General features: G+C 41.4%; 1 protein-coding gene across 1 annotated transcript in view; it reads left to right on the top strand.

Moving 5' to 3' along the window:
* Positions 1 to 25,272, top strand: part of LOC146809166 (IgGFc-binding protein-like) — a 249,274-nt gene that overhangs the window by 121,303 nt on the left and 102,699 nt on the right. Inside the window, exons 10-15 of the mRNA XM_085615958.1 lie at positions 736 to 877; positions 8,056 to 8,384; positions 13,934 to 14,501; positions 17,176 to 17,774; positions 22,357 to 22,924; positions 24,067 to 24,665. Of these exons, the coding sequence (XP_085472084.1) occupies positions 736 to 877; positions 8,056 to 8,384; positions 13,934 to 14,501; positions 17,176 to 17,774; positions 22,357 to 22,924; positions 24,067 to 24,665 (2,805 nt within the window). The remainder of the gene's footprint in view (positions 1 to 735; positions 878 to 8,055; positions 8,385 to 13,933; positions 14,502 to 17,175; positions 17,775 to 22,356; positions 22,925 to 24,066; positions 24,666 to 25,272) is intronic.

The raw sequence follows: 25,272 nt of genomic DNA, 5'->3' as shown, positions 1-25,272 counted from the left end.
AAGGGGGGTCATGCATGTACTGCTGAGACACGTGACCATACCCAAATTATATGAAGCCTATCAGCATAACCCCAAACATTTTAGTGTGGCCTGATTCCCCCAAAAGACATATCTCTTACGTACAGAAAGTAAAGGTTGGATACAAAGTAATGGTAACACTGGCTGCAGAACAGCGTAGGTTCTGAAGTAATCAAATATTGAATTTAGCCCCCGGGGCGATGGGTACTAGCAAAATTGGTCTTCAGATGAAAGCACTTAGCTTAAAGGAAAGTGAAACTTGAAAGCCCTTGTGGTGGAGATTGGCATAACAAATCTGCCATCCCACACAAAAGGTCCTGTGACAGGGAGATCCTGATTCAGAGGACACCTCAAAAACTATTTGTAAACTTTGTTGACTAAAACACTTGGTTCATTGGTTGACCGATTTTGCAAGAGTTGAATGTCATTGAAAAGCAACTTGAATAAATATTCGTGTTAGCAGTCAAGACAAGAGTGTAAATACCTTTATTTAACCATTATGTGCAAAACAAATCATTTCACTTCTGATTTAAAATTTGGTAAGAACTTTTCAAACAAATAGACTTTCATGAGCTAGACATTAAAGAAAGATGATATGTAGAAAACATTGTTAACTGTTCCAGCAAAGGAATGTAGTCTCACAATGCTGTTGCCTGTTTAGAGATGAATGTAAATGCTTTTTCAGAGCTCTAACCATTTATTTCAACAACCACCCAGCCCAACCAGAAGATCTTGAATGAAAACTGCACTGAAGTCTGCACCTGCAGCCCAACCGAAGGTGTAACATGTAAGCCCCACAGCTGTGACGGTGAAGAAAAATGTGCAGTAGTTGAGGGAGTGGTGTCTTGTGTTCCTAAAGGTAAACAGAAAAACCCTTATTTCTTATTGTAAACCTATTGAAAATCTTAATGAGAGTGTTGCCTTAGAGGAGGCTGTATTTTATTAATGGCAATGGAGTTCAGAATAGGCAGCAACTTAGAAAAAAGATTTTTGGGTTTCAAATGTGGGAGTGGATTAAGATAGTCATTGTATGATGTTCCTGGCATATATCTGCAATATGATTTACAACATATGTATTTGCATCTGTTTAATTAAAGGTGGCATCGGAAGTGTTGTATTTGGTGTGTTAGTTATGGTTTTCTTATCTGTTATGCAAATTATTCATTCACTATAACTTGGAATTTTAGTTGTTCTTCGTTTTAATTTGTATCCAAAACTCCGTTTGAACTTTTTTTAGGTGCATATATATGCTGTGTATAGTCTGAGATTGTGAGACTTGTGTATGTTATATTTTTCCAACCTCCCTTTTATTTAAAACGTTCTTGGGGCAGGCATATCTGTATCAATCCTCAGGAGGATCAGGCTTGTTTGGCCTACCCTCAAAGTATCATAATGTTTCCTAAGTATCCATTTAGAGCCTATGGCTTTTAGCAACTGTATTTGAAAGCTGTGCTGTGAAATGGTCTATTTGGCCCTATTTTTAAAAAATGATCTTGGCTGTGAACTACCAAGTGAATTCAATTCAATCCAATAACAAAAAATAGATTCATCAATCGAGGCAATAAAGATAATATTAACATTTTTAAACCCAAAAAACACATTTACTAAAAATACTATAAACATTAAAATAAAGTTAAAAATAAAAACAAATAGTATAACATATATTAAAAAACAATTAGTGCTATAAAATCTATTTGACCAATATTATGAAAACTATTAGAGTTTAAGAATATTAAATATACTATTCCCACTCCAGTTTATGCAACAGTAGGGAAAGTGTTGAACTTCGGAGGGGTTAAATTTACTCTTCCCACTCCACTCTAACCAACAGTATGGAAAGCGTTGGACTTCGCGAAGAGGAGGATGAAATAAACTTTGCCAATTCCAGTCTAAACAACAATAGGGAAAGTGTTGCACTTTGGAGGAGTTACATTTACTATTCCCACTCCTGTCTGTGCAACAGTACATATAAGCATTGGATTTCATAGGGGTGAAACTTACTATTCCCACACCAAACAGTAGGGAAACTGTTGAACTGCGAACAGGTTACTTTTACTATTCCTACTGCAGTCTAAGCAAGAGTAGGGAACGTACTTCACCTCAAACACATCCCATATATGAGTAAACCCATGAATGTCGAAATATTATGAAACTCTTCATATAAAAATTATTAATTAACATGAAAAAAATATATAAACCTAAAATCAATTTATCAATTTACATCATTTGTTATTCAATTTCATTTAACTTCCCACCCAATACCCCTAAAATAAACCTAAAAACATAAGTATTGCATTATTTACATATTTAAAATCTAATAAATAATTAATTAATATTTAATTGTTAATTAATACTGAATTAACTTCCCACCCTAGACGCCTACAAACCTAGCAGCATGCAACTAAAATATAAACAAAATGATAATTTAAAAATATTAATATTTGAAAATAATGTAAGTAAATTTACATATTAACATTTTTTAAATTCATTTAAATAATTAATTTACAAATAATATGTAATAGTTATTGTATTATTACTTAACTAACTTCCCCCCTATGCCCCTACAAACAGCCTCCAACCAATATGACAGTAAAATAAATCAGTATTCCATATTTTACATAATTAAAATGAAGCAAATAATTATTTAACAATTAATTAAAAATTAAAAGTCGAATAAATAATTAACAGTTAATAGTTAATTGTCGATTAACTATTACATAATTAACTTCTCACTCTGTGCCCCTACAAAGCTAACAATGAAAATAAATCATCAATATATAATTTACATAATAAATATAAATTAAAAAAATTAATAAAATGTTTTAAATAATTAACAATTAAGTAATACTTAATTAATTTCCCACCCTATCCCACTACAAACCTAACGACCCACTACGACACTATAAACTGCTATTAAAGAGTGAATAAAAAAGATCGAAATCACTTAGAATTACAAGCTATAATTTAAAAAAATTAATAACATTAATATAAATGCTTGCTACACATAAAATGAATATATCAATTTAAACACATTAAAATTATTTTAAAACTATATTTTTACCAACTATTTAACTCAAAGTGATATTAAAAACATTGATATTCTTTAAAGCAATATAACTTAGTTCAAAAAACGATATCTTTGTCAACGATATTAGTACATCACGATATTTGTGTCTATCAATCAATCATGACATTTGTAAAGTGCACTACTCACTGTGAGGGTCTCACGGCGCTGGGGGGAGGGGTGCTGCTACTGCTCGAAGAGCCAGGTCTTGAGTAGCCTCCTGAAGGTAAGTAAGTCCTGGGTCTGTCATAGGAGGATGGGGAGGGTGTTCCAGGTCTTGGCGGCGAGGTGGGAGAACAATCTGCCGCCGGAGGTCGTTCTTTGGATGCGGGGGGCGGTGGCGAGAACGAGTTCGGCAGTTTGGGTATAGAAGGTGAGTCGGCTGTTGAGGTATGCTGGTCCGGTGTCATGGAGTGCCTTGTGCACGTGGGTGAGGAGCTTGAAGGTGATCCTCTTGTTGATGGGGAGCCAGTGCAGGTCTCTCAGGTGGGGGGTGATGTGGCTGTGTCGGGAGATGTCAAGGATCAGGCAGGCAGAGGCGTTCTGTATGCGTTGTAGTCGTTTCAGCAGTTTGGCCGGGGCTCCCATGTACAGGGTGTTTCCGTAGTCCAGCTTGCTGCTGACGAGGGCCTGGGTGACCGTTCTTCTTGTGTTGGTGGGGATCCACCTCTAGATGTTGCGGAGCATGCGGAGGGTGTTGAAGCAGGAAGAGGAGACGGCGTTGACTTGTTTGGTCATGGAGAGCATTGAGTCGAGGATGAACCCCAGGTTGCGTGCGTGGTCGGTGCTGCTCCCAGGGCAGTCGGCCATCAGGAGTCATCCCAGGCTGAGGGGGTGGAGCCAAGGATGAGGACCCTAGTCTTGTCCGAGTTCAGCTTCAGACGGCTGTTCTTCATCCATTCGGCGACAGCTTTCATCCCTTTGTGGAGGTTGGTTTTAGCAGTGAGGGGATCCCTGGTGAGGGAGAGAATCAATCAGCTGTGTGTCATCGGCGTAGGAGATGATGTTGAGGTTGTGCAGTCTGGCGATGTGGGCGAGCGGGACCATGTAGATGTTGAACAATGTCGGGCTGAGGGATGATCCTTGGGGTACGCCGCAGATACTCTCGGAGGCTTCGGAGAGGAAAGGGGGAGGCGGACGCTCTGGGTTTTGCCGGAGAGGAAGGAGGTGGTCCATTCCAGAGCCTTGTCACGGATCCCTGTGTTGTGGAGGCGTGTGCGTACGGTGCAGTGGCAGACAGTGTCGAAGGCGGCTGAGAGGTCCAGGAGGATGAGGCCGCGATTTCTCTGTTGTCCAGCAGGGCTCTGATGTCATCGGTGGTGGCGATTAGGGCAGTTCGGGTGCTGTGGTTTCAGCGGAACCCAGACTGGGACAGGTCCAGGATGTTGTTCTCCTCGAGGTAGCGGGTCGGCTGTTTGTTGACGGTTTTCTCGATGACCTTCACCGGGAACGGGAGCAGTGAGATGGACCGGAAGTTCTTGAGGCACCTTGGATCCGCCTTGGGTTTCTTGAGCAGGGCGTTGGTCTCGACGTGCTTCCAGCTCTCCGGGAAGGTCGCAGTCTCGAAGGAGATGTTGATGGTCTTTCGGAGATGCGGTGCGATGGTGGTACTGGCTTTGTTGAAGATATGGTGAGGGTACCGGTCTGACGGGGAGCCGGAGTGGATGGTGTTCATGATTTTGATGGTGTCCTCGTCATTGATGTTGGTCCAGGCGTGCCGGGGGTCGCTGTGGGTGGTGGCTGTGGGGTCTGAGGTGTCGTTGGCTGTAGGGGTGGTCAGGTTGTCAAAGCTGTCATGAATGTCTGCGATCTTGCGATGGAAGAAGGTGGCGAGGGAGTAGCACAGGTCTTGCGATAATGGGATGTCGCTGGTGTTGGAGCTAGGGTTGGAGAGTTCCTTCACGATGTTGAAGAGCTCTTTGCTGTTGTGTGCATTGCTGTCGAGGCGGTCCTTGAAGGAGGTCCTTTTGGCGGATCTGATGAGGTGGGTGTGTTGGCGAATGGCGTTCTTGTGGGCTGAGTGGTTCTCCGGTGTTTGTTTGCGTTGCCATTTCTTCTCTAGTTTTCGGCAGGTTTGCTTGGAGGTTTGGAGGTCTGCTGTGAATCAGCTAGAATTCTTGTTGGTGCATCTGTTGGAGGGTTTCTTGATCGGGGCGAGGGTGTTGGCACAGTCGTCGATCCAGCATCTGAGGTTGCTGGCGGCGGTGTTGGGGTCGGTGGGGTCGGCAGGTGGGCTTCGGGTGAGGGCGGCATTTAGCTGGTCTTCAGTGATTTTGCTCCAGCTGCGGTGGGGCATCTGGTGGGTGCCGTGGTGCGTGGTGGGTTTCCGAAAGGCGAAGTGGATATAACGATGGTCGGTCCAGTGGAGTTCGGTGGTGTGGCTGAAGGAGACGTGGGAGCTTGCGGAGAAGATGGGGTTGAGCGTGTGGCCGGCGGAGTGGGTGGGCATTGTGACGAGCTGTCTGAGTCCGAGGTTGGCGAGGTTGTCAATCAGAGTGGTGGAGTTGGTGTTGTTGTTGTTCTCGAGGTGGAAGTTCAGGTCTCTGAGGAGGATGTAGTCCGTGGAGGCGAGGGCGTGCGTGCTGACGAAGTCGACGTTGGAGTTGTTGAACTGAGGCCGGGTCCGGGGGGTCTGTAGATCAGAGTTCCTCTGAGGGTGGTGTTGGGGTCGGTGTGGATCTGGAAGTGCAGGTGTTCAGCAGTGCTGAGGGTGCCGTCGGAGTTGGTCGAGACCTTGAGGGTGTTCTTGTGGATGATGGCGATTCCACCTCCTACTCAGTTGGTGCGGTCTCTGTGGGTGATCTTGTAGCCGTCCGGGATGGCTATGGTGATGTCGGGTGCCGAGGAGTCGTTCATCCAGGTCTCTGTCAGGAAGGTGACGTCTGGGGAGGTTGAGTCGAGTAGGCCCCAGAGTTCAACGGCGTGTTTGCGGGCGGAGCGGGTGTTGAGAAGGATGCACCTGAGGTGGTTGCGTTCTTTCACGGTGGGTGGGTTGGCGGATCGGATGCTGGTTTAGCTGCAGTTCCGGCAGCAGAAGGGTCCGTGAGTGCGTTTCGGGACGGTCAGGAAGCAGGTGTGTGATCGTCCGGTGTTGAGTGCATGGAGGGTGCTGGCGTCGTAGTGGAGACGGGCATCGTGGCATCCGCGGGGGCCAGGGGTCCAGGCGCGGACGGGCGCAGACGGGCTTGCCTTTGGCTTGCCTTGGGCGTGTCAGCGGTGCGCCCGCTTGCGCGGCCACGCAGCGGCCACCATTATAGGGGAGGTGGGAGGAAGGAGCAGCTGGGAGGCGGGGGCAGGAGCGGGCCGACGAATGGGACGAGCAGGGGGGTGGGGCCGCAGGGACGCAGCGGCGGGAAAAGAAACGGGCAAGACCAGGGCACAGAGGCAAGGGAAACACAACAGAAAAATAAAGAGAGACAACAAAAAACAAAAATTACGGTGACAATAACAATGGGGGGCACAAAATAAGGAGAGAATAGCAACAAACAAAAATTACGGGGACAATAACAACAGGGGGCACAAAATAAGAAGAGAACAGCAACAAAACAAAAATTACGGTGACAATAACAATAGGGGGCACAAAATAAGGAGAGAACAGCAACAAATCAAAAATTACGGTGACAATAACAATAGGGGGCACAGACTAGACAGCAGCGACAATTTACCAGGAGATACAGCAGCGATAACAAAATACCTGTGGTGGTGGCAGACAGCAGAGGGACACGGGCATACTGGTGGTGCTGTGCGGCGAGGGGGAGCGACCTGCCTGGAACCAGGGTCAAGGGTCGCTCATTATAAGGGAGGTGCAAGGTCTTGACATTTAATTTCCGATATTTATGTCTCTTGATATTTTAAACTCAATATTTTGTCTAAACACCCTTGTAAACTGGGTATCTATTTGCCTCTCCTAGATTAATTTTGGCCATCCCTGTCTATGTAAACCTCGGTCTGTATCAGGGCTTTAAGTGGGCCGGGTCTCACCGGGTCGGAGCACCGGCAGTTTTTTTAAGGGGGCCTCGAAACGGGTCTCTATCGGGCTCTGTTTTGTGCGCTGGCACAGACGGTCCGGTTTTTTTTCCAGACTGTAGTGACAGTCCGGAAAAAGTGCCAGGGCGCAAAACAGAGCCCTTTAGAGACCCGTTTCAAGACAGGAGGCACATCGATGTATCCTGCTCACACTCTCACAAGTGGAAAGTTACGCCATGACATCATATCAGGTGAGCGTTGTAGAGGGAAGGGAAATCCTTTAAAGAGTCATTTTCTCTCTGGATTTCCCTTCTCTTTTTGGAACGCAAGAGCAGCAACATTGTCGTGGTGTCACCAGTGCTTTAAGTGTAAGCTTTTTGAATATTCTATACAAGCCATAGTTGCTGCTTATTCATCTTATGCAACTAATAACCATTGACAAAGCCAATAGTCCTGACTTGTAGGTATGATGTTACTTGTTGTATCATATACCTAGATGCAATGACAGAAACAGCAAAATACAAGTCGGGCGGCACACTATGCTAACCACAGATTTTTAACGTACTGTTTTTAAGCCACGCCCTCAATTACATTGGCCACGCCCCTTTGAGAGATCCCCCAGTTTTTTCATTCCACTTAAAGCCCTGGTCTGTATAATGATGGGCTTTTCTGGTGCAACGAAGAGCACCTGTAAGAAGGAAAATTAATGTATTTTTCCCAATATTCCACTGAGTTAGAGCTTAATTTTTAGAAATAGTCGAAAACAGCCAGTAATGTGTGCCTCTTTCTGTTTCTGAGTTGCTAACTCAGAGAAATATGAGATTCAGTGAATTCCCTTTACACACTGCAGGCGCATAAATAGGTGCTGCACCGGTGCAGCCCATCATGAAACGGCCCTTGGATCAGTCTGACTTTAATTTGAGGGTTGGGAACCTCTGACAATACATGCCAGTGTCGTGAAAGAAAATGTATTTACAAGTGACGTTTTTTAATGATATTTTTTTCAGATCCCTGCAAATCAGTGAAGTGTAGAACAAAAGAGACCTGTGAGATGCGAGATGGCAGCCCGGTGTGTGTCCCAAACACAGAATCTATGTGCTGGGGCTGGGGCGACCCACACTACCACACCTTCGATGGAAAAAACTTCGACTTCCAGGGGACCTGCACTTACACCATGGCCAAAACCTGTGGTGCGGACGACACTCTGCCGGCTTTCAATATCGTGGCTAAGAATGAGAATCGGGGGTCCACAGCCGTCTCCTATGTCAGCTTTGTGACGGTCCAGGTGTACGGGCTCAACATTACGCTGGTTCGATATGAATATGGACATGTCAGGGTAAGAGTTTGTGAAACAGTTCCCTTCTGCTGGGGTTTGGAGACACCATATTCAATCATTGCATTTTTTGGGGGGCCAATGGTACTTGTAATGATGACTGCCCACTCCGCTTAGACTCATTCCAACAATCCCAATAATCCGGATTCATGGAGTTTGCACCCGAATTGGGATTCTGAGATTTGTCGAAAGTACCACACTCACAGGTTTTTGTACAATTTCTGGGCAGTAAAACATGGCCGAATTCATGCAGATACTCAAAAATTATGAGTTCTGGTGGGAAAAAACATAGGGGCAGATTATCAAGCACGGCGTTAAAATTATCGCCACTTTAGCGGCAGAAAACTGCCGCTAAAGCGGCGATAATGGGCTTGATAATATGCCGCATAATTCCAATAGAAGCCCATGTTGACACCAAAACATGGGCTTCTATTGGAATTTACAAGGGCATTTTATCAAGCCCATTATCTCCGCTTTAGCGGCAGTTTTCTGCCGCTAAAGCGGCGATAATTTTAACGCCGTTCCTTGATAATATGCCCCCTAGTATTACAGTTTTAACAGGCTCACTTCCCACTCAGTAGATGCAAGAAACACTGCACACTCAGGGCCACATTTACAAACTTTTGATGCACGGCAGTGCAATAGGTCTTCCTGCTGTACTGCCATGCGTCAAAAGAAAAGGGCAGGAATGCGCTGTATCTACAAGATACAGCGCATTCGGATCCTTCTTCCCTGTGCCGGCACACAAACAGCAGCCATACACCAACGCAGACACCCTGCTCGAGTGCCTAGTGTGATAAAAAGATTTGTTTTTGTTTAAAATAAACCTTACAAACTCATTGAAAGAACCAAAGGTTAAGGTGATGTTATAGTTAGGTGAATATGTCAGTGACAACATTAACGTTTTGAACAAAAAACAAAACACAGAAATTCACCAGTTATAGTTAGCAGAGCTAACTATAACTTGCACACCCGCCATGCACTGCTTATAACATCACATTTTACATCACTCATGACATGTTCCTATGGCATCATTTACGACATCACTGATGGCATCTCAAATGACATCATTGATTACATCACTAATGACCTCATGCAATGAGTGTGTTACTTTGATTTATATTTTACATAGGGGTGCGCAACTACCATGGTACCTATTTAATTTTGTACAGCCTTTGTACGGCTAATGGGTGTACGTGTTTACAAAACGCATGTGCTCCTAATACATCATAGCTGTGAACAGGTATAGGGCATATTACAAATGTTTGCACTGAAGAGCAACCCTGTGCATAGATGACAATTGACAACTTATTTTCCGCTTGTCCTACACAAGCTTTTAGGCTGTATCAAAAAAGTTTGTAACCGGGCAGAAATTTTACATACAGCATTCTAAATATTGTAAGCAGCCTTTAGTCATTAGACAACATCGTCTCAGCATGACTATTTCTACCTCACATAGAAGACAGTGTGCACAAGGTATTATGCAATGTACATGTGCTTTTTTTAGTTCAGAAGATGGTTTATCTGTAAAGGCTGTATGTGATATAATCTTTAGCACCTTCAGAAGTTGTTTATTTTAACTGAATAGTGTATTTTTTGCTAAGTTTTGCATAGTGTGTACACGGTTTTTATTAGATACTTTTTAATACTCTGTGGTGTATTTCTCATGATAGTTTCACTGTCTGAAAACAGTGTGGTACAGAGTAAACTCTCACTTCGGAGTGAATACTGTTAACAGTAACCACTTCTCTACTCATATCAACTTCATTTCTCAATGCAGGTTCGGTGACTGTCAGGGGTATGATACAGATAAAAGCTGTCCATTTTAAGGCATTTGTTTTGGTACAGGTGTTCAATATTTTTAGAACTTGGCTTTCTCTGAACAGTTCTCTACAGATTGAACACCATATGCAATGAGAGTTTCCTATATATCTGTGGTTCATTGTTAATGTGAACTAAGCTACCCATGTAGTGCATGGTATAGGCTCAATTTTGCACATAACCCATGCTTTTTACACCGAAGGGAGTAGTATTTGTGATGGCATAAATTATGCTTCCGATTCTTCTGAGCTATTTTGTGCTTACTTTCAGGCCTCTAATTCCATACTAATTTATGGAGCAATATGTGCATAAACAACTTTTGGATGATGTCATCAGTGTAGTCATCCATGATGTCATTTGAAATGTCATTTGTGATGTCATAAATGGAGTCATAGAATATGTCATGAGTGATTTAATATGTAAATTCATGGGCAGTGAATGTACGGGGCACAAGATATAGTTAGCGCTGCTATATACTTCTGAGAAAGAGTTTACAGGTGGAGCAAAGCAGACATATTACCTAGTTAAAACATGGCATCGAAATTCAGAGACATGGGGCAAACGTTTCTTAAACATATAGCATGCCTCTCTTTTATATCTCAAGTATCTAGCCCTTTTGGTTTACAGAGTACACTTAGAAGTACAGAAAAATAGGCTGTACTACATAGCAGAATGTGGATCACTGATAGAATATCGATGTAAAAAATATGGAAGTAAAAAATATCGATGAAAAAATATAGAATGCAAAAATATCAACTACCTATACCTAAACAGGTAAGTACAAAAATATTGAAAAAAATGATATCAAAGTAAAAAATATGGTTGTACAAAATATCGTTTTTTATATATATATTTTCAATAAAATAATAAATATTAAATATGTTAAATAATAAAATGTATATAAAAATAAAGTAGATTTCATATAAATGTAAAAAATATAACAAATAAACTTAATAAAAAAAATTAAATATACATACACAATAATAACAATTAATAAACTAATAATTGTAATTTATTTTATAATTTTAAGATTCTATAAAAATGTATAAATATATATATACATATATATACCAATAACATAAAATCTAATAAAACAAACATTCTATTATAAATTAAAACATTAAACTATATCAAAATATTCAAACTTAAATTTCCCACTCCAGTGAGTGCAACAGTAGGGAAAGTGTTGGATAGCGGAAGGGTAAAAATTACTATTCCGACTCCAGTGAGTGCAACAGTAGGGAAAGTGTTGAATAGTGAAGGGGTCAAAATGACTACTACCACTCCATTGAGTGCAACAGTAGGGAAAGTGTTGGATAGTGGCAGGATAAAATTTACTATTCCCACTCCAATCAGTGCAACAGTAGGGAAAGCTGATAGTTGAATAGCAGGGGGTAAAAATTACTATTCCCACTCCAATAATTGTAACAGTAGGGACAATGTTGGATAGCGGAGGGGTAAAAATTACTATTCCGACTCCAGTGAGTGCAGCAGTAGGGAAAGTGTTGAATAGTGAAGGGGTCAAAATGACTACTACCACTCCATTGAGTGCAACAGTAGGGAAAGTGTTGAATAGTGGCAGGATAAAATTTACTATTCCCACTCCAATCAGTGCAACAGTAGGGAAAGCTGATAGTTGAATAGCAGGGGGTAAAAAATACTATTCCCACTCTAATAATTGTAACAGTAGGGTAAGTGTTGGATAGCGGAGGGGTACAAATTATTATTCCAACTCCAATGAGTGCAACTGTAGAGAAAGTGTTGGATTGCAGAGGAGTAACAATTATTATGCTCACTCCAGACAGTTCAAAATTAAAAACAAACAAAATATTAACAACAAAAATATTCAAAAAACAAAATAAATTAAAACATATATAAATATGATTACAAATTAAAATACAAATATATTTAATATTACAAATGTTAAAAAATAATGTAATGTTAAATACAAATGACAACTACCTACAAATATTATATTAAATAAAATGAAAAATAATTTCAAAACAAATATATATTTGTAATTAGAAATTATTTAAAATAAAAACATTATTACATAAAGTTACTTTTTTTATTTCCTACCCTATACCACCATGCAATGCACAATCCACATCTAAATAAAAAACGTACATCCTTAATTAACATAATTAATTATCAATTAAAGAAATATTACTAATTAAAAAACAAATTAAAACTCATAAAAAGTAATTTACTTCCCACACTTTAGCCCAATAATCCCCACAACCCACAGCTAAAATCAAACTGTAAGAATATTAATTACACAATTAAACTTATTGTCAAATAAAATACTATTAGTATTTAACAACTAATTATAAAGTAAGTAAAATATATTTACCCCCACACTGTACCCCTATAACAGTAAAACCCCCCACACAAAAATATAAACAAATACCCAAATTAAATATCAATTAATTAATATTAATGATCCACTAATTATTAATTAATTACACATATATTACTTCCCACCCTTCACCCCTATTAACCTCACAACCAACATGTAAACTTAATTACCCAATTCCCATATTGAATTTTAAAATAATTAATTATATTAATTAACAACTAATTATTAAATAATTAAACATAAATTACTTCCCACCCTTTGCCCCTATAAAACCCACAACTCGCACCTAAAACAAATTACACAATTACCATAACTAATTACCAAATAATTAATTAACATTAACAACTAATTAATAAATAATTACAAATACATTACTTACCACCCTTTACCCCATAAACCCCACAACCTGCACCTAAAACAAATTACACAATTACCATAATTAATTACCAATTAATGAATTATTTTAATTAACAACCAATTCATAATTAATTACAAATAAATTACTTCCCACAATTAACACTATACAATCTCAAATAAATATTAATCAATAAAGAAAATCATTAATTTATTATAATTCAATAACTTCCCACCCTGTTCCCCTATAAACCCACAACCCACTCCAAAACTAATAAAAATGCAACATGTACTTAAAATAAAGTGTAACACATATATTATAAAACATAAACAATAATTATACAAAAAACATACTTCACATACATTTAAAAAATAAACTTAAGTGCATAACACTAATTTAAATAAAAAAATTGCAAATGATATTATTGACTTCTATATTTTTGAAAATGATATTTCTTACCTCAAGTTCGATATTCTTGACCACGATATTCTTGCTGTTGATATTTCTGTGTCATGATATTTCCAATTCAATATTCTGTCTGAATACTACAGAATGCTGTTCTCTAACATGTGCTGCATCCATTGTATGATGATTAAGTTAGAGTGGTAACTGTGAAGTTTGAGATGATCATGACATAGGATGCACGCACTTTTTTTATTTGTTAAGTGCACATACACCAATAGGTTTCTTGACACTGGCGTGAATGTGCGTTGAAGGAGATTAGTATAAAAAGCTACTGTGTGTGCCTAACGATTGCCAAATTCGGTGTCGTTTTAGGAGTGGGAGACAGTTTATTCCTTAAATTTGGGGTTCAGTCATTAGAAAGATATTGGACTATTGGTATGTTAGTTGGCATGTTACCTTGAAGCAACTTTTTGCTGAGCAAGTCAGTTAAGTATCATTGATAAAAAATGTACATTTGTATTTCTCTTAACTTTAAATCAGTAAATAATTTAGCTGCACTCTTACCTGTTGATTGTCTCTTTAATCTATTACCTGTTTATACTCCTTTTGCAGGTCAACAACCAGGACTCCCTTTTGCCTATAACACTCAATGGCGGCAAAGTTCAGATTTATCAGAGTGGGGGCTCTGTGCTCGTTCAAACGGATTTCACCCTGAGGGTCGTCTATGACTGGAACTATTACTTACAAGTTTATGTGTCCAGCAGCTACTATGAAAACATCTGTGGTCTGTGCGGAAACTACAATGAGGAACCCAGTGATGACTTCACCACTCCATCTGGGGACCTGGCTCCCAGCCCTATTGACTTTGGCACAAGTTGGATGGTGGATGATGGAGACAAGCTCTGTTGTCACAACTGCAATGAGAAGGTCTGCAGCCCAGCCACAATCCAGAAGTACAAGGATGATGCTGTCTGTGGCCTACTCACTAAGCAGGAGAATGGTCCATTCAGAGAGTGCCACGCAGTGATAAACTCCAAAGTGTACATGGATAACTGTGCCTATGACATGTGCATGAATGATGGCTACAATCAAATCTTGTGCAATGCCCTGAAGGCATACACTGATGTTTGCCAGAGAGAGAATGTGCATATCTACGAATGGAGAAAAATTGCAAAATGTCGTGAGTATATCTTCTAGTACTACAGGGGGAAAAGTGGCTAGAAATTGGGAAATACCACTCTATTTTATCTATATTGACATGGACGTAGCAGTGGCATCAAACACACTGACACCATCTCTAGACAAATTGACCTGAAGCATAGCCAGAATTACAAAGATTAGTGCGGCTGTCTCACACACATACACACACATATGTCTCTTGTATTATCTAGGGCCCATGGCATTGCTATCCGTCCATGCATTTTATTTCTTAATGCTTAGATATGAAATGTCATGAAGATCAAATCACAAACAATGATGCTTTCTCAAATCCCATACTAGAACCTGAATAAAAGGAGGAGCCTTATAGTTTTGTCTTCACCAATCTTGTTATTACGAGATTTAAATTGTTGAAACCAATACATAAAGAATTTTTAATTAGTTCATAAAGGTTCCATATTCTTTGTAATATTTAAATAAACTCATTGCACAATCTGGTGCATAATCTTCAGGCTATATTTGGTAATTCTACTGGTATACTCTATATGTGATCACAGGGGACCACACAATAGATTTTCAGAGGATCGCCAATTGTATGTCTCTGATTAAGAGTAGAATTAAATTAACTGGATAAATCTTAATCTGGTTAACATGTCCCACAAGAATTTCACATGGCACCACATTTTCTGTGTTCAAATTTGATTTAATAGCACTGATCTTGACCTGTTGATTACCCTCTCAAATCATATACACACAGACACATATATATATGTGTGTTTATGATTTGAAAGGGTGTATATACATACGTAATGCTATTGAGATGTGCTTGTGAGATCATAAACCGCAAGATCACTATGTAAAACCATATTACACGTGTTGCAAATTATCTATTTTTGACATAACATGTTTAGTATGAGGTAGTTACATTTGAAAAAGCTGTTTTTTTTTTAATTTACAGCTAAAGTGGACAATGATTGGAATGAAAATGTTTACATTTCCTCTTCATGAAAAAATTAATGATTAATTGATTGATGAATTGATAATGGCGAGGGTCAGCTGATTTATATGATTCTGTGGCTTCAATCTTTAGCACATAAACATGGATTGACAATGTTGCCATACAATTTGCAGATTTCATAAAAATGTAATTTCTAGTTCTAATGGATGAAAATAATACTGCTAGAGAATGCACTGCATAATTTATTCTGCCTCATACTTTAGATTACTTTGCCACATAATTTAGATAACTTTACAACATGACCACAGAGGCCCAAACATTTCTAAACGTCTTCAATGTAGTTATGGGGCAGTGATCAACGAACAAGTTTATTATGAGGCAGCTTTATGAACAAATTAAGGCCATGTTGAAGAGGACGCTGCCTCTGTTTTAGATTCATTGCAAAAACATTTTATTTGGTCACGTGTCTCAATCAAACCTTTTAGTTGACCACGGGGAATATTCAGGACCTGACTGCCAGCTGAGGCTGAATGGTTGAATGATTGGGGGTACACCTATGAATGCCCACACAAATAATGTGACGTCATCCTCAATGAATTCATCTGAGAGCAGGAAATATGACTAAACTTGAGGTTCCAAAATTAAGTTGATCAGTTTCAGGAGGACAGCTTTGACTGGCTGCATACCTACTCAGTAGAATATTTATTTTTGATATTTAAATTCCATTTTTCATTTCAAATATCTTGAATGGCTCATGGAAAATACATTTTGTCCAATGTACGTAATGTACATTAATATAATTACAAAGTAATGGGTCTGCTTTAGAGTTGGGTGGTAACAGAACATTCTGTGGTTTCTGGGGGAAGTATTAAACATAGACAAGAATCCACTTGTGGAACAGGCTGCAGCAAAGGCCTATTCTGAGTGCCCTTGTAACCACAAATCAGTTGCAATTTGGAGTTTGACCTTAAATCGAAGTTTCAAGTATAGCAGAGAGGCTGCAAGATGTAGACCTTTGAAGAATGTGTTAGGGGGAAACACAGCAACAAAGGGAACATTTTATACTGCAGTATGTACGTATGAATGTATGCATGTATGCATGTATGTGGTATTTCTATAGTGCAAGCCTACCCATGAGGCAGGTGCAGAATTGAGACTGGGGAGCTAATACCACACCAAGTAAATATCGCATATGGTGGTTTCAATATTTATCGGGTGCGGTATTACATCCACAGATACACAACTCTCAATGTTAGGCCTTTATTGCGATAAGTTCTCCTCATCTTCCTCCACAAACCGGACGATCTTTCATTCCTACCCAACCAAAACGATGGCCAAAATTATGTATAAAGAAATGATGGTCCTAAAATAGATAAGTAACTCTCTATGCGACACCTCTGGCAATTATACAGGGTATGATAACTTGTTTATTATACCAGACAGATTATGCATTTGATATGCCTCCCAATCTTAAATGTCCCTTCACAGAGTGTATGCCCCTGAATCCAGCAAGCAATTGTTTTTCGCATGAACGAAACCATGCCGGTCTGGCTAAGGGGATCTTTGGTAAGTTAGTAGGCTAGGTACTGATAAGACCACGTTCTTTGTACATCTTCTTTGCACAGCATAGGCAACATGAAACTCTCCAATTCTATGGAATTCACAACATCAAAGTGTGCCTGTTTTTGGTTTGATTTGAGTCTGTAATCCAGGTAATGTGTTTCTCTCATCTTTGCAGCTCCTCAGTGCCCAGAAAACAGCCATTACGAAGTCTGCGGTAAGGCATGTCAGGCCACATGCAATGACGCAGCTATCCTCACCAGCTGCCCCACTTCCTGTGTGGAGACGTGCGAGTGTGATGACGGTTTTGTGCTTAGCGGGGGTAAATGCATTCGCAAGGATGAATGCGGTTGTTTCTTCGAGGGCCGCCAGTACCCACCCAATGAAAAGTTTTGGCACGGAGAAGGGTGCGAGAAGCAATGCATTTGTGACTCAACCACAGGCCACGTCGACTGCAAGCCCACCAAGTGCAAGTCGTCAGAGAAGTGTGATGTGCGAAACGGCATACGCAACTGCTACCCCACAACCTACGGCACCTGCTCTGCCTCTGGTGACCCACACTATATCACCTTCGACGATGTGAGATATGACTTCCAGGGCACCTGCCTCTACTTGTTCTCTGGGCTGTGCACAAAGAGCAAGGGTCTGATAGACTACCAGGTCTATGTCCAGAACGAGCACAGATCCAGCAGTGCTGTGTCCTACACTAAGTCTGTGGAAGTCAATGTCTATGACACAAATATCAGCATCAGTAAACAGTACCCGGACGAGGTCATGGTAAGTGTCTTCTGGTTTAACCATCATCATTACCTCCTGCCTTTTTTGGCCAACAATATTGGTTTCCCTACCTGAGCAACCACTGCCAATTAGCCTCCTGTGGTGGCTTTAGCCCTGCACCAGGCATCCTATGTGTAGGTGAAGGTTACTCTTTAGGTCCTCGGTTAAGTGTTTTAGTCCCATTTCTTGAGATACATAAGGTAGCATCTAGTACATTTGAGACTGGCTGTGAGGTACTTTGAATGCTGACAGCTCACTCTGATTGTAATCTAATACATCATTAATTTGTAGTCGATGCCTTAAATGCTATCGCCTCACACTGATTGTAGGCAAATAAATATTGCATGCAATTTTTGTCATGACATAAAAGATCACATCTCTTTTGATCGTAAATTGACTGGAGCTTGAGTGGCGCCAGCAATGGCTTAATGGAGAGCACTTGATGGTCGTTATTGAGTTATTGGAGATTGATGTGCAGTTGAGTAAATGAGACAGATCAAAGCTACTTGCCCATCATTACATAAAGTGCCTCTGTGGATGAGGGACTTAGGCTCAACATCCTCCATCTCACATCATAAACCTCATTCACAGTTTGGTGGTAACTAATATTTCACCATTGTCTGGAGAAAATAGTCTCATTACTGAGTAGACTCCAGCAGCTGAATTTCATCTACAGTTCTATCCCAATGGTGGAGGGAATTCACCAGGTGGATTTTACTCTGTATTTAAAATGTCCTCCTAAAACTGTTGGTTGTATGACAGAACAATGCAGGGAAATACTTTGTATGCCTTCACCATGCATTTTTTTAGAACGCATATGCTTTTACAACGCATCCTTTTACCACGCATTGTATGTGCAAATATATATATTTTCACATGTATATATATATATATATTCACTGAAAAAACCATAGGTTTCACACATGTTATAGTTAGCTGGACATTTTACTGATAAAAAACCAATGAAATTCCCCCGTTATAGTTACTGTAGGCAACTATAACTCACGCGACCGTAATCCTCTGCTGATGCTAATACTGTATTTAGACACTTATTTGCCCATGTCTTCTTCCATTAAATTTTAGCTATACCTATATTACAAATATATTTTTTTCATAAAGACACATATGTCATCAGCAGAGGATTACGGTCGTGTGAGTTATAGTTGCCTACAGTAACTATAACGGGGGAATTTCATTGGTTTTTTATCAGTAAAATGTCCAGCTAACTATAACATGTGTGAAACCTATGGTTTTTTCAGTGAATTTGCAAGGTTTTTTAAATGCTAATTCCTAACTATAACGTGTGTGAAACCTATGGTTTTTTCAGTGAATTTGTACGGTTTTTTAAATGCTAAGTTACTTTACGCCATTCGTGGCGTGCGCGCCCACTTAACGCAGTTCGTTCCGTGCGCGCACGGTGCGCTTCGCGCACCCTGCGCGCACAGTGAGCACGCGGTGCGCTTCGCGCACCGCGTGCCCACGTTACGCTAGATGGGCAATGAACGCACGATGCGCTTCGCGCACCGTGCGCACATGGAGGACATATGATGAGCATCGTTGTGACAGGTAAAATATATGTTTTTTTTGGCGGCTATATGCCATGCACAAAAGATGCCCTTCGGGCACCATTTGCACACGGGGTGGGGAAAGTGTGGATATATTTTTTTTTTTATTATTATTTATTACCGTACGCGTACGGTAAGCGTAATCGGCGAAATTTTCGAAAAAATTAAAATTGCCTTTTTTCACTTGGGGGATCGTTGGGGACTCCCTCAACATGGCTAGGTGCTTGGGAGCTGTCTAAACAGCCCCTTTACATGTTTTTGCCCTTTGTTTTTCAATCCCCTGTCAGAGTGCGAGAGAGAAAATGGCGGCCGCCGCTTCCTGGTTTCGACCGATTCGAATGTTTACTAAGATCTAACAGCCAATCAGAATCGCGCTCGCGCACGTCACCGTACGCGTACGGTAAGCGCACCGTAAGCTGGCTCAGATATATATATTGATTTAAAGGCTATTTTCTCAGAATCTACTGAACAGATTTACACCAAACCTACAAAAGGCACTTCCTTGACCTGAGGACTACCTCTCTGCCAAATTTCATTTAACTCTGTTCAGCCGTTCGGGCTGTAGCTGTGTCTAAAGGTCCTATGGAAAAATGCATGGGAAAAACGCGTTTTGGGACCCCACTTTTATCTCAGCCCCCGCTTGACGAATCCCCCCGAGACTTTCAGGGTAGGAGCGGAGCGTAGCGCCCCACCTATTTTGAACAATTCGCGAGGATTCGTCGACCGGCGCCAAAGTTATTCAAAATAGAATGTTGCGGATTTCCTATGGAAACGTGGTCCTAACTATAACTACCTACTGGCGACCGCCAGTAGGTAATATATATATATATATATTTATATATATATATATATCTCTTCAAGACAACTTCGGCGTAGTTACCACCAAAGTATCCACAGCACAGAGAGCCCACAGTAATTTCTTAAAGGTATTTTTTATTTATTTACTCTCCACACCAAGTGCAAAAAAAAGGACGGTCGACGCGTTTCAGCAGGTGCGAACTCCTCTTATATTTGGCGTGAATTATTTTTATTCTTGCTCACTTACAAAGTCATTCTGCGTTTCGGCCAATACAACCGGCCTTGCTCAATGTATTTGTTGTAAAACATATGTGCTGAAAAATGCGTGCTAAAGGCACAACGTGGTAAAAACCTCATTATAAAGGCTGTTTCCCAAACTGTACAGTTTTCAATTACCATAATCAGTAAGGCCGTCATTAGGATTGGCCCAGAGAAAGATGTATTAAATAGCTCCTACTGCACGATTTTCCAAAATTAAGGGAAACGGCATACAGACTATGTTTACCGCACCAAAATGTAGATGGGCTGGGAATTATCTGCCATTTTTCCCTGGCAAATTCCAGCAGGTTCCACTTGCTAAATTTTGACTGGATATATGAGCTGTAACGCACAAAAGTAATCACCAGTTTTGACTACTTATAATTTTGATTAAACAGGGATTTATGCAGGGTTGGGAACTATCCAGGCCACTGGTAGTGAGGGCCTAAAACAGGCCCCCAGCTGCCCCTTTTAGAGTTTCGCAGGTTGGCAGACATAAAGCCAGGCGTCTACGGCACTGTTTCCTGCTGCCTAATGTCAGGCTTGCCACTGGCGCACCAGCCATTTTTAATCGAAAGACCTTTTGATGGTAGGATGGAAAAACTTTCATTGAATGTGGAGATTGCTGCCCAGCATGTTATTAAGGCATGGTAAGCTGCCACAAAACCCTTAGGTGACAACCTGGTACTTTTTACCTAGTACGTCAGAGACCCTTTGCTTTTTCCTGCCTGGGGCTGCTCTACCACACTGTCCATGGAAGAAAAAATAACATTTTCCTGGACGTGCTAGGAGCAGCTGTACTACGTTGGACCATGGTAGCAACAAAGGGACATATATATAAGGGCATTGTGCCACAGGAACGTCACTTTTAACGACATTCCCTTGGCGCAATGCCCTGCTCCATATTTACAAAGTGGCGTTTAGCCTCCTTTTGTGGTATAGTATCGTAAATATTGTACCCTTTCACACAGGTATCAGCGTGAAAGTGGCGTGCAATGGGTGTTTGCAATGCGGTCCACCACAACACCTATTTCTTTTTGGCGCTGCCCCAGATTTACAAGGATGTGTAAATCTGTGACAGCACCAAAAACTAACGCCATGCAAGAGCAGGCGTTAGAATGGCACACCAGGGGAAATGCTTTTATTTCTCCTCATTTTTGCTTTTTCTATGCGCGCTGCATTTTGCAGCACACACAGAAAGAGCAAAAAGCCATTAATGATTGTTTATGCGCAGGAAGGTGTCCCTTCCTGCACATAAACAATCATTAAATTATTACGGATTTGCTACTTATATAGGAGCTGCCTTCTGCTGCACGCATAGAAGTAACAAATAGCCCTAATGGATTGTTTATGTGCAGGAAGGGACACCTTCATGCACATAAACAATAATTCCCTGCAATGCAGGCAGCCTTGCACTATGATACAAGGGTGCTAATTTTAGTGCCCGCACCAGGGAAAATACAGGAGTGCGCAGTATAGCAGCAAATATGGCTGGCAGGCAATATGGCTCATCCCTGCCTTTTGAAAAGTTCAGAGTGCGGTGCTGCCAAATTTGGCACGTTTCTGCACCTCATGTTTTGTTGTACATATGCCCCAAAGTGTTGTGTGCATGTCGCTCTAAATAGAACAGGCCAACCAATGCCATGGAGCAGCTGTTGGTCCTGTACAGGTTTGTTGACCGAAGGTGTCTAAAATTACAGAGCCCACTAAGGCTTCTCAGTTTCAAACAAAGCAGCTTCTCTATCTTTTAAAGAGGCAGGTGAAGCAAGAGCAGATTGAAAATGCCCCCTTTCTAAATTAGACCCTAAGTTCCACAGTGCCTAGTCTCTCACTTGCTAGCTGATGCCTACAATATAGTGATGGAAGCCATTCTATGCTAATTTTAATATATCAAGGAGACTGTAGGATTTCTAGATATTATTTTTGTAATCTGTGTCCTAAAGAGGTGTCTTTCTTCACAGGTGAATGGCTTGCGAATTAATCTACCATACAGTGGCAACCAGGGGAAACTCTCCGTTTTCAAGTCCGGCTTCAGCGCGGTGGTGCAGACCAACTTCGGCCTGCGGGTTACATTCAACTGGGATAGCCGCGTCGCGGTCACTGTGCCCAGCTCCTACGCGGGATCAGTGTGTGGCCTCTGTGGTGACTTCAATGGTAACAAGTCAGAAGAACTAACCATGAGAAGTGGAGATGTGGCTCCAAACTCAAGTGCTTTTGGACAGAGCTGGAAGGAGAAGGAGGTTGAAGGCTGCTCTGGCGTTGTACCTACTCCCTGCGATGACCTGTCGGACGAGAAGCAGCAGCAGATAGAGAAAAAGACAGAGTGCGCACTTATCAAAGATCCAACCGGTCCCTTCCGGAACTGCCTTGACAAAATAGATCCAGAGGGTTATTTCACAGACTGTGTGTATGATGCCTGTATATACAAAGGGCGCCTTGAGGCCATATGCCAGGCGCTGTCCAGCTACGCCGAGGCCTGCCAGGAGGCAGGAATCACGATATACACTTGGAGATCAGCTAGATTCTGCGGTGAGTATACTCAACTCCCTTGGATTAATCCAGACACTCCATTATTTTAAATTAAAATAGCTGCATACGTCCTGCTGGATCACCACACTGGTAGCCTGAGCAAGCCAAACTGCTGTGCAGCCGTCAGTGCCTGTAAGTGCAATTTGTACCTACCTACACTGTTCCTGTACTGCTGCACCCACACTTGTCTCTTCCAACTCATTTAAATCTTGCACTAAAGCAACCCCTGTCATTCCTGAGCTGGAGCAGCCAATAGTGCTGTCAATACGCCCCTGCCTGACCAGCATGACCATTTCAGATCTGAGACCTTACACTCAACGAGGCCACGGCTAGTTATTCCTCCCATGTAAAGTTCACTACCATTCCACAAACAGGGCGTCTGCATCCCACCCAGTCCACCTCAGGTCTGATACCCAGTCCTGTTCCGGTATTTGAACTACAGGTAAAGCCCAGTCTATGCCTTCTGGCTCAGGTCTGCACAATCTACCACCATTCAAGATGGGAGGACCACAAACCTCTGTTTCTCAGTCTTGATCCTCTGCAGACCTTCCAATCCAGTTCTGTCTTGTGGACCATATATCTGCTCATCTAATATACCTCAATCTTGAACAACAAGACTCGGGTTATTCCATTTCCTGACCCCAATGGGTAAACCAGAGACTCAAATGTATTCCCAGACTTGAGGTTAGCTAATGGTCTACATCACCCCAGGCTTTTCCAATGCAAACGTGTTGGTGTCAGAGCACCCAACACATCACTGCAGTACTCTACTTCTATGAGAACACACATAGCCTTAATATTGCCCCTTATTGCTGACCTATAACAGCATCAGAATGTTCAGTTCTAGAGCCCAAACACCTATGTGCAGCTCAATACCGACACAACTGCATCTTGGCTTTGTAATACTGACACCACCACACAAGTCAGCAGGGTGGTCTTAATTGTGATTAGCATTAACCCATAACTTTCAAGCACAAGGAATCACGGTCTATGACACCCCCATGAAATACTCACCAATGCTTTTCTACAGACTCAGATGTACCACTAAATATTCCTAGTGTCCTACAGCATGTCTCACCATTCTACTTCTTCTTTTGTTTTTGAGTGATCTAAGCCCTTATCCAACTTTATTTTGATTGCAGGTCCCAACTGCCCTGCAAATAGTCATTTTGAGGTGTGCACGAGTGACTGCGCCACCACCTGCAATGGCTTGTCAAGTCCTGTTGGTTGCACAGCCACTTGCAAAGAAGGATGTGCCTGTGACGAAGGCTTTGTTCTCAATAGTGGTGGATGTGTTCGCATCTCCGAGTGTGGCTGTTCCTACAATGGTGTGTACTACAAATCTGAGGAGGTGTTCTTCCCTGGTGGCCAATGTAGCCAACAGTGTACCTGCAATGCTGGTGGTGCAGTGGATTGCAAGGCCTTTTCCTGTGGCCCCCACGAGAAGTGCAAAGTGGTGGATGGTATCCCGAAATGTGAGCCAGTTGGCTCAGCGATGTGTTCTGCCTCTGGTGACCCTCACTATCGGTCATTTGATGGAGTCACATTTGATTTCCAAGGCACCTGCACATATACATTGGCCAAAACCTGTTCTACAGACAATAGCACTTTGACGCCGTTTGCCGTCAGCGTGGAGAATGAAAAGTGGGGTAATGGGAAAGTCTCCACCACAAAGCTGGTGGCAGTGGAAGTTTACGGTTATACCCTCATTCTGGAGAAGGGTAGAGCAGGACTGGTTAAGGTAAGCTGGAACCATCTTATTTCTCTTACTGTCCCCTATCTTATCTATGAGCCCAGTCAAATCTTGTCTCTCCATCTTAACATCTGTCGTCCCACATAATGATTCAGTGAGAGATAGGGTTTGTTTAATGATGCTGTGAAGTTAACATTATACAACACGACCTTCATTTAGTTAATTCACGAAATGTAAGCAAGAGATCATCAAATACGAATCCCAGCAACATGAACTAAATCTGTAGGGCCCGATTCACAGAACTAACTTAAGACAAAATCCTAAACTTACTACCATTTTGGTATTCACAGAAGGCACTTACTCATTTTGGTATTCACAGAAGGCACTTACTCATTTCGGTATTCACAGAAGTTACGTCTCCTAACTTTAGGATCCCTAAATGCCTTCTGTGAATAACGAAAGTCTTAAAGTTAGGATTTTTCTCCGTTTGGGAGTAGTAAAGTTAGGAATCCTAACTTTAGGACTCCTAAATGCCTTCTGTGAATACCGAAAGTCTTAAAGTTAGAATTTTTCTCAGTTTAGGAGTAGTAAAGTTAGGACTCCTAACTTCACTACACCTAAACTGAGAAAACTCCTAACTTTAAGACTTTCGGTA

The sequence above is a fragment of the Triturus cristatus genome, chromosome 7, assembly GCF_964204655.1.
Source record: "Triturus cristatus chromosome 7, aTriCri1.1, whole genome shotgun sequence".
Taxonomy (NCBI): domain Eukaryota; kingdom Metazoa; phylum Chordata; class Amphibia; order Caudata; family Salamandridae; genus Triturus; species Triturus cristatus.
The sequence above is the reverse complement of the archived record's forward strand: the minus strand, read 5'-3'. Positions and strand labels throughout refer to the sequence as shown.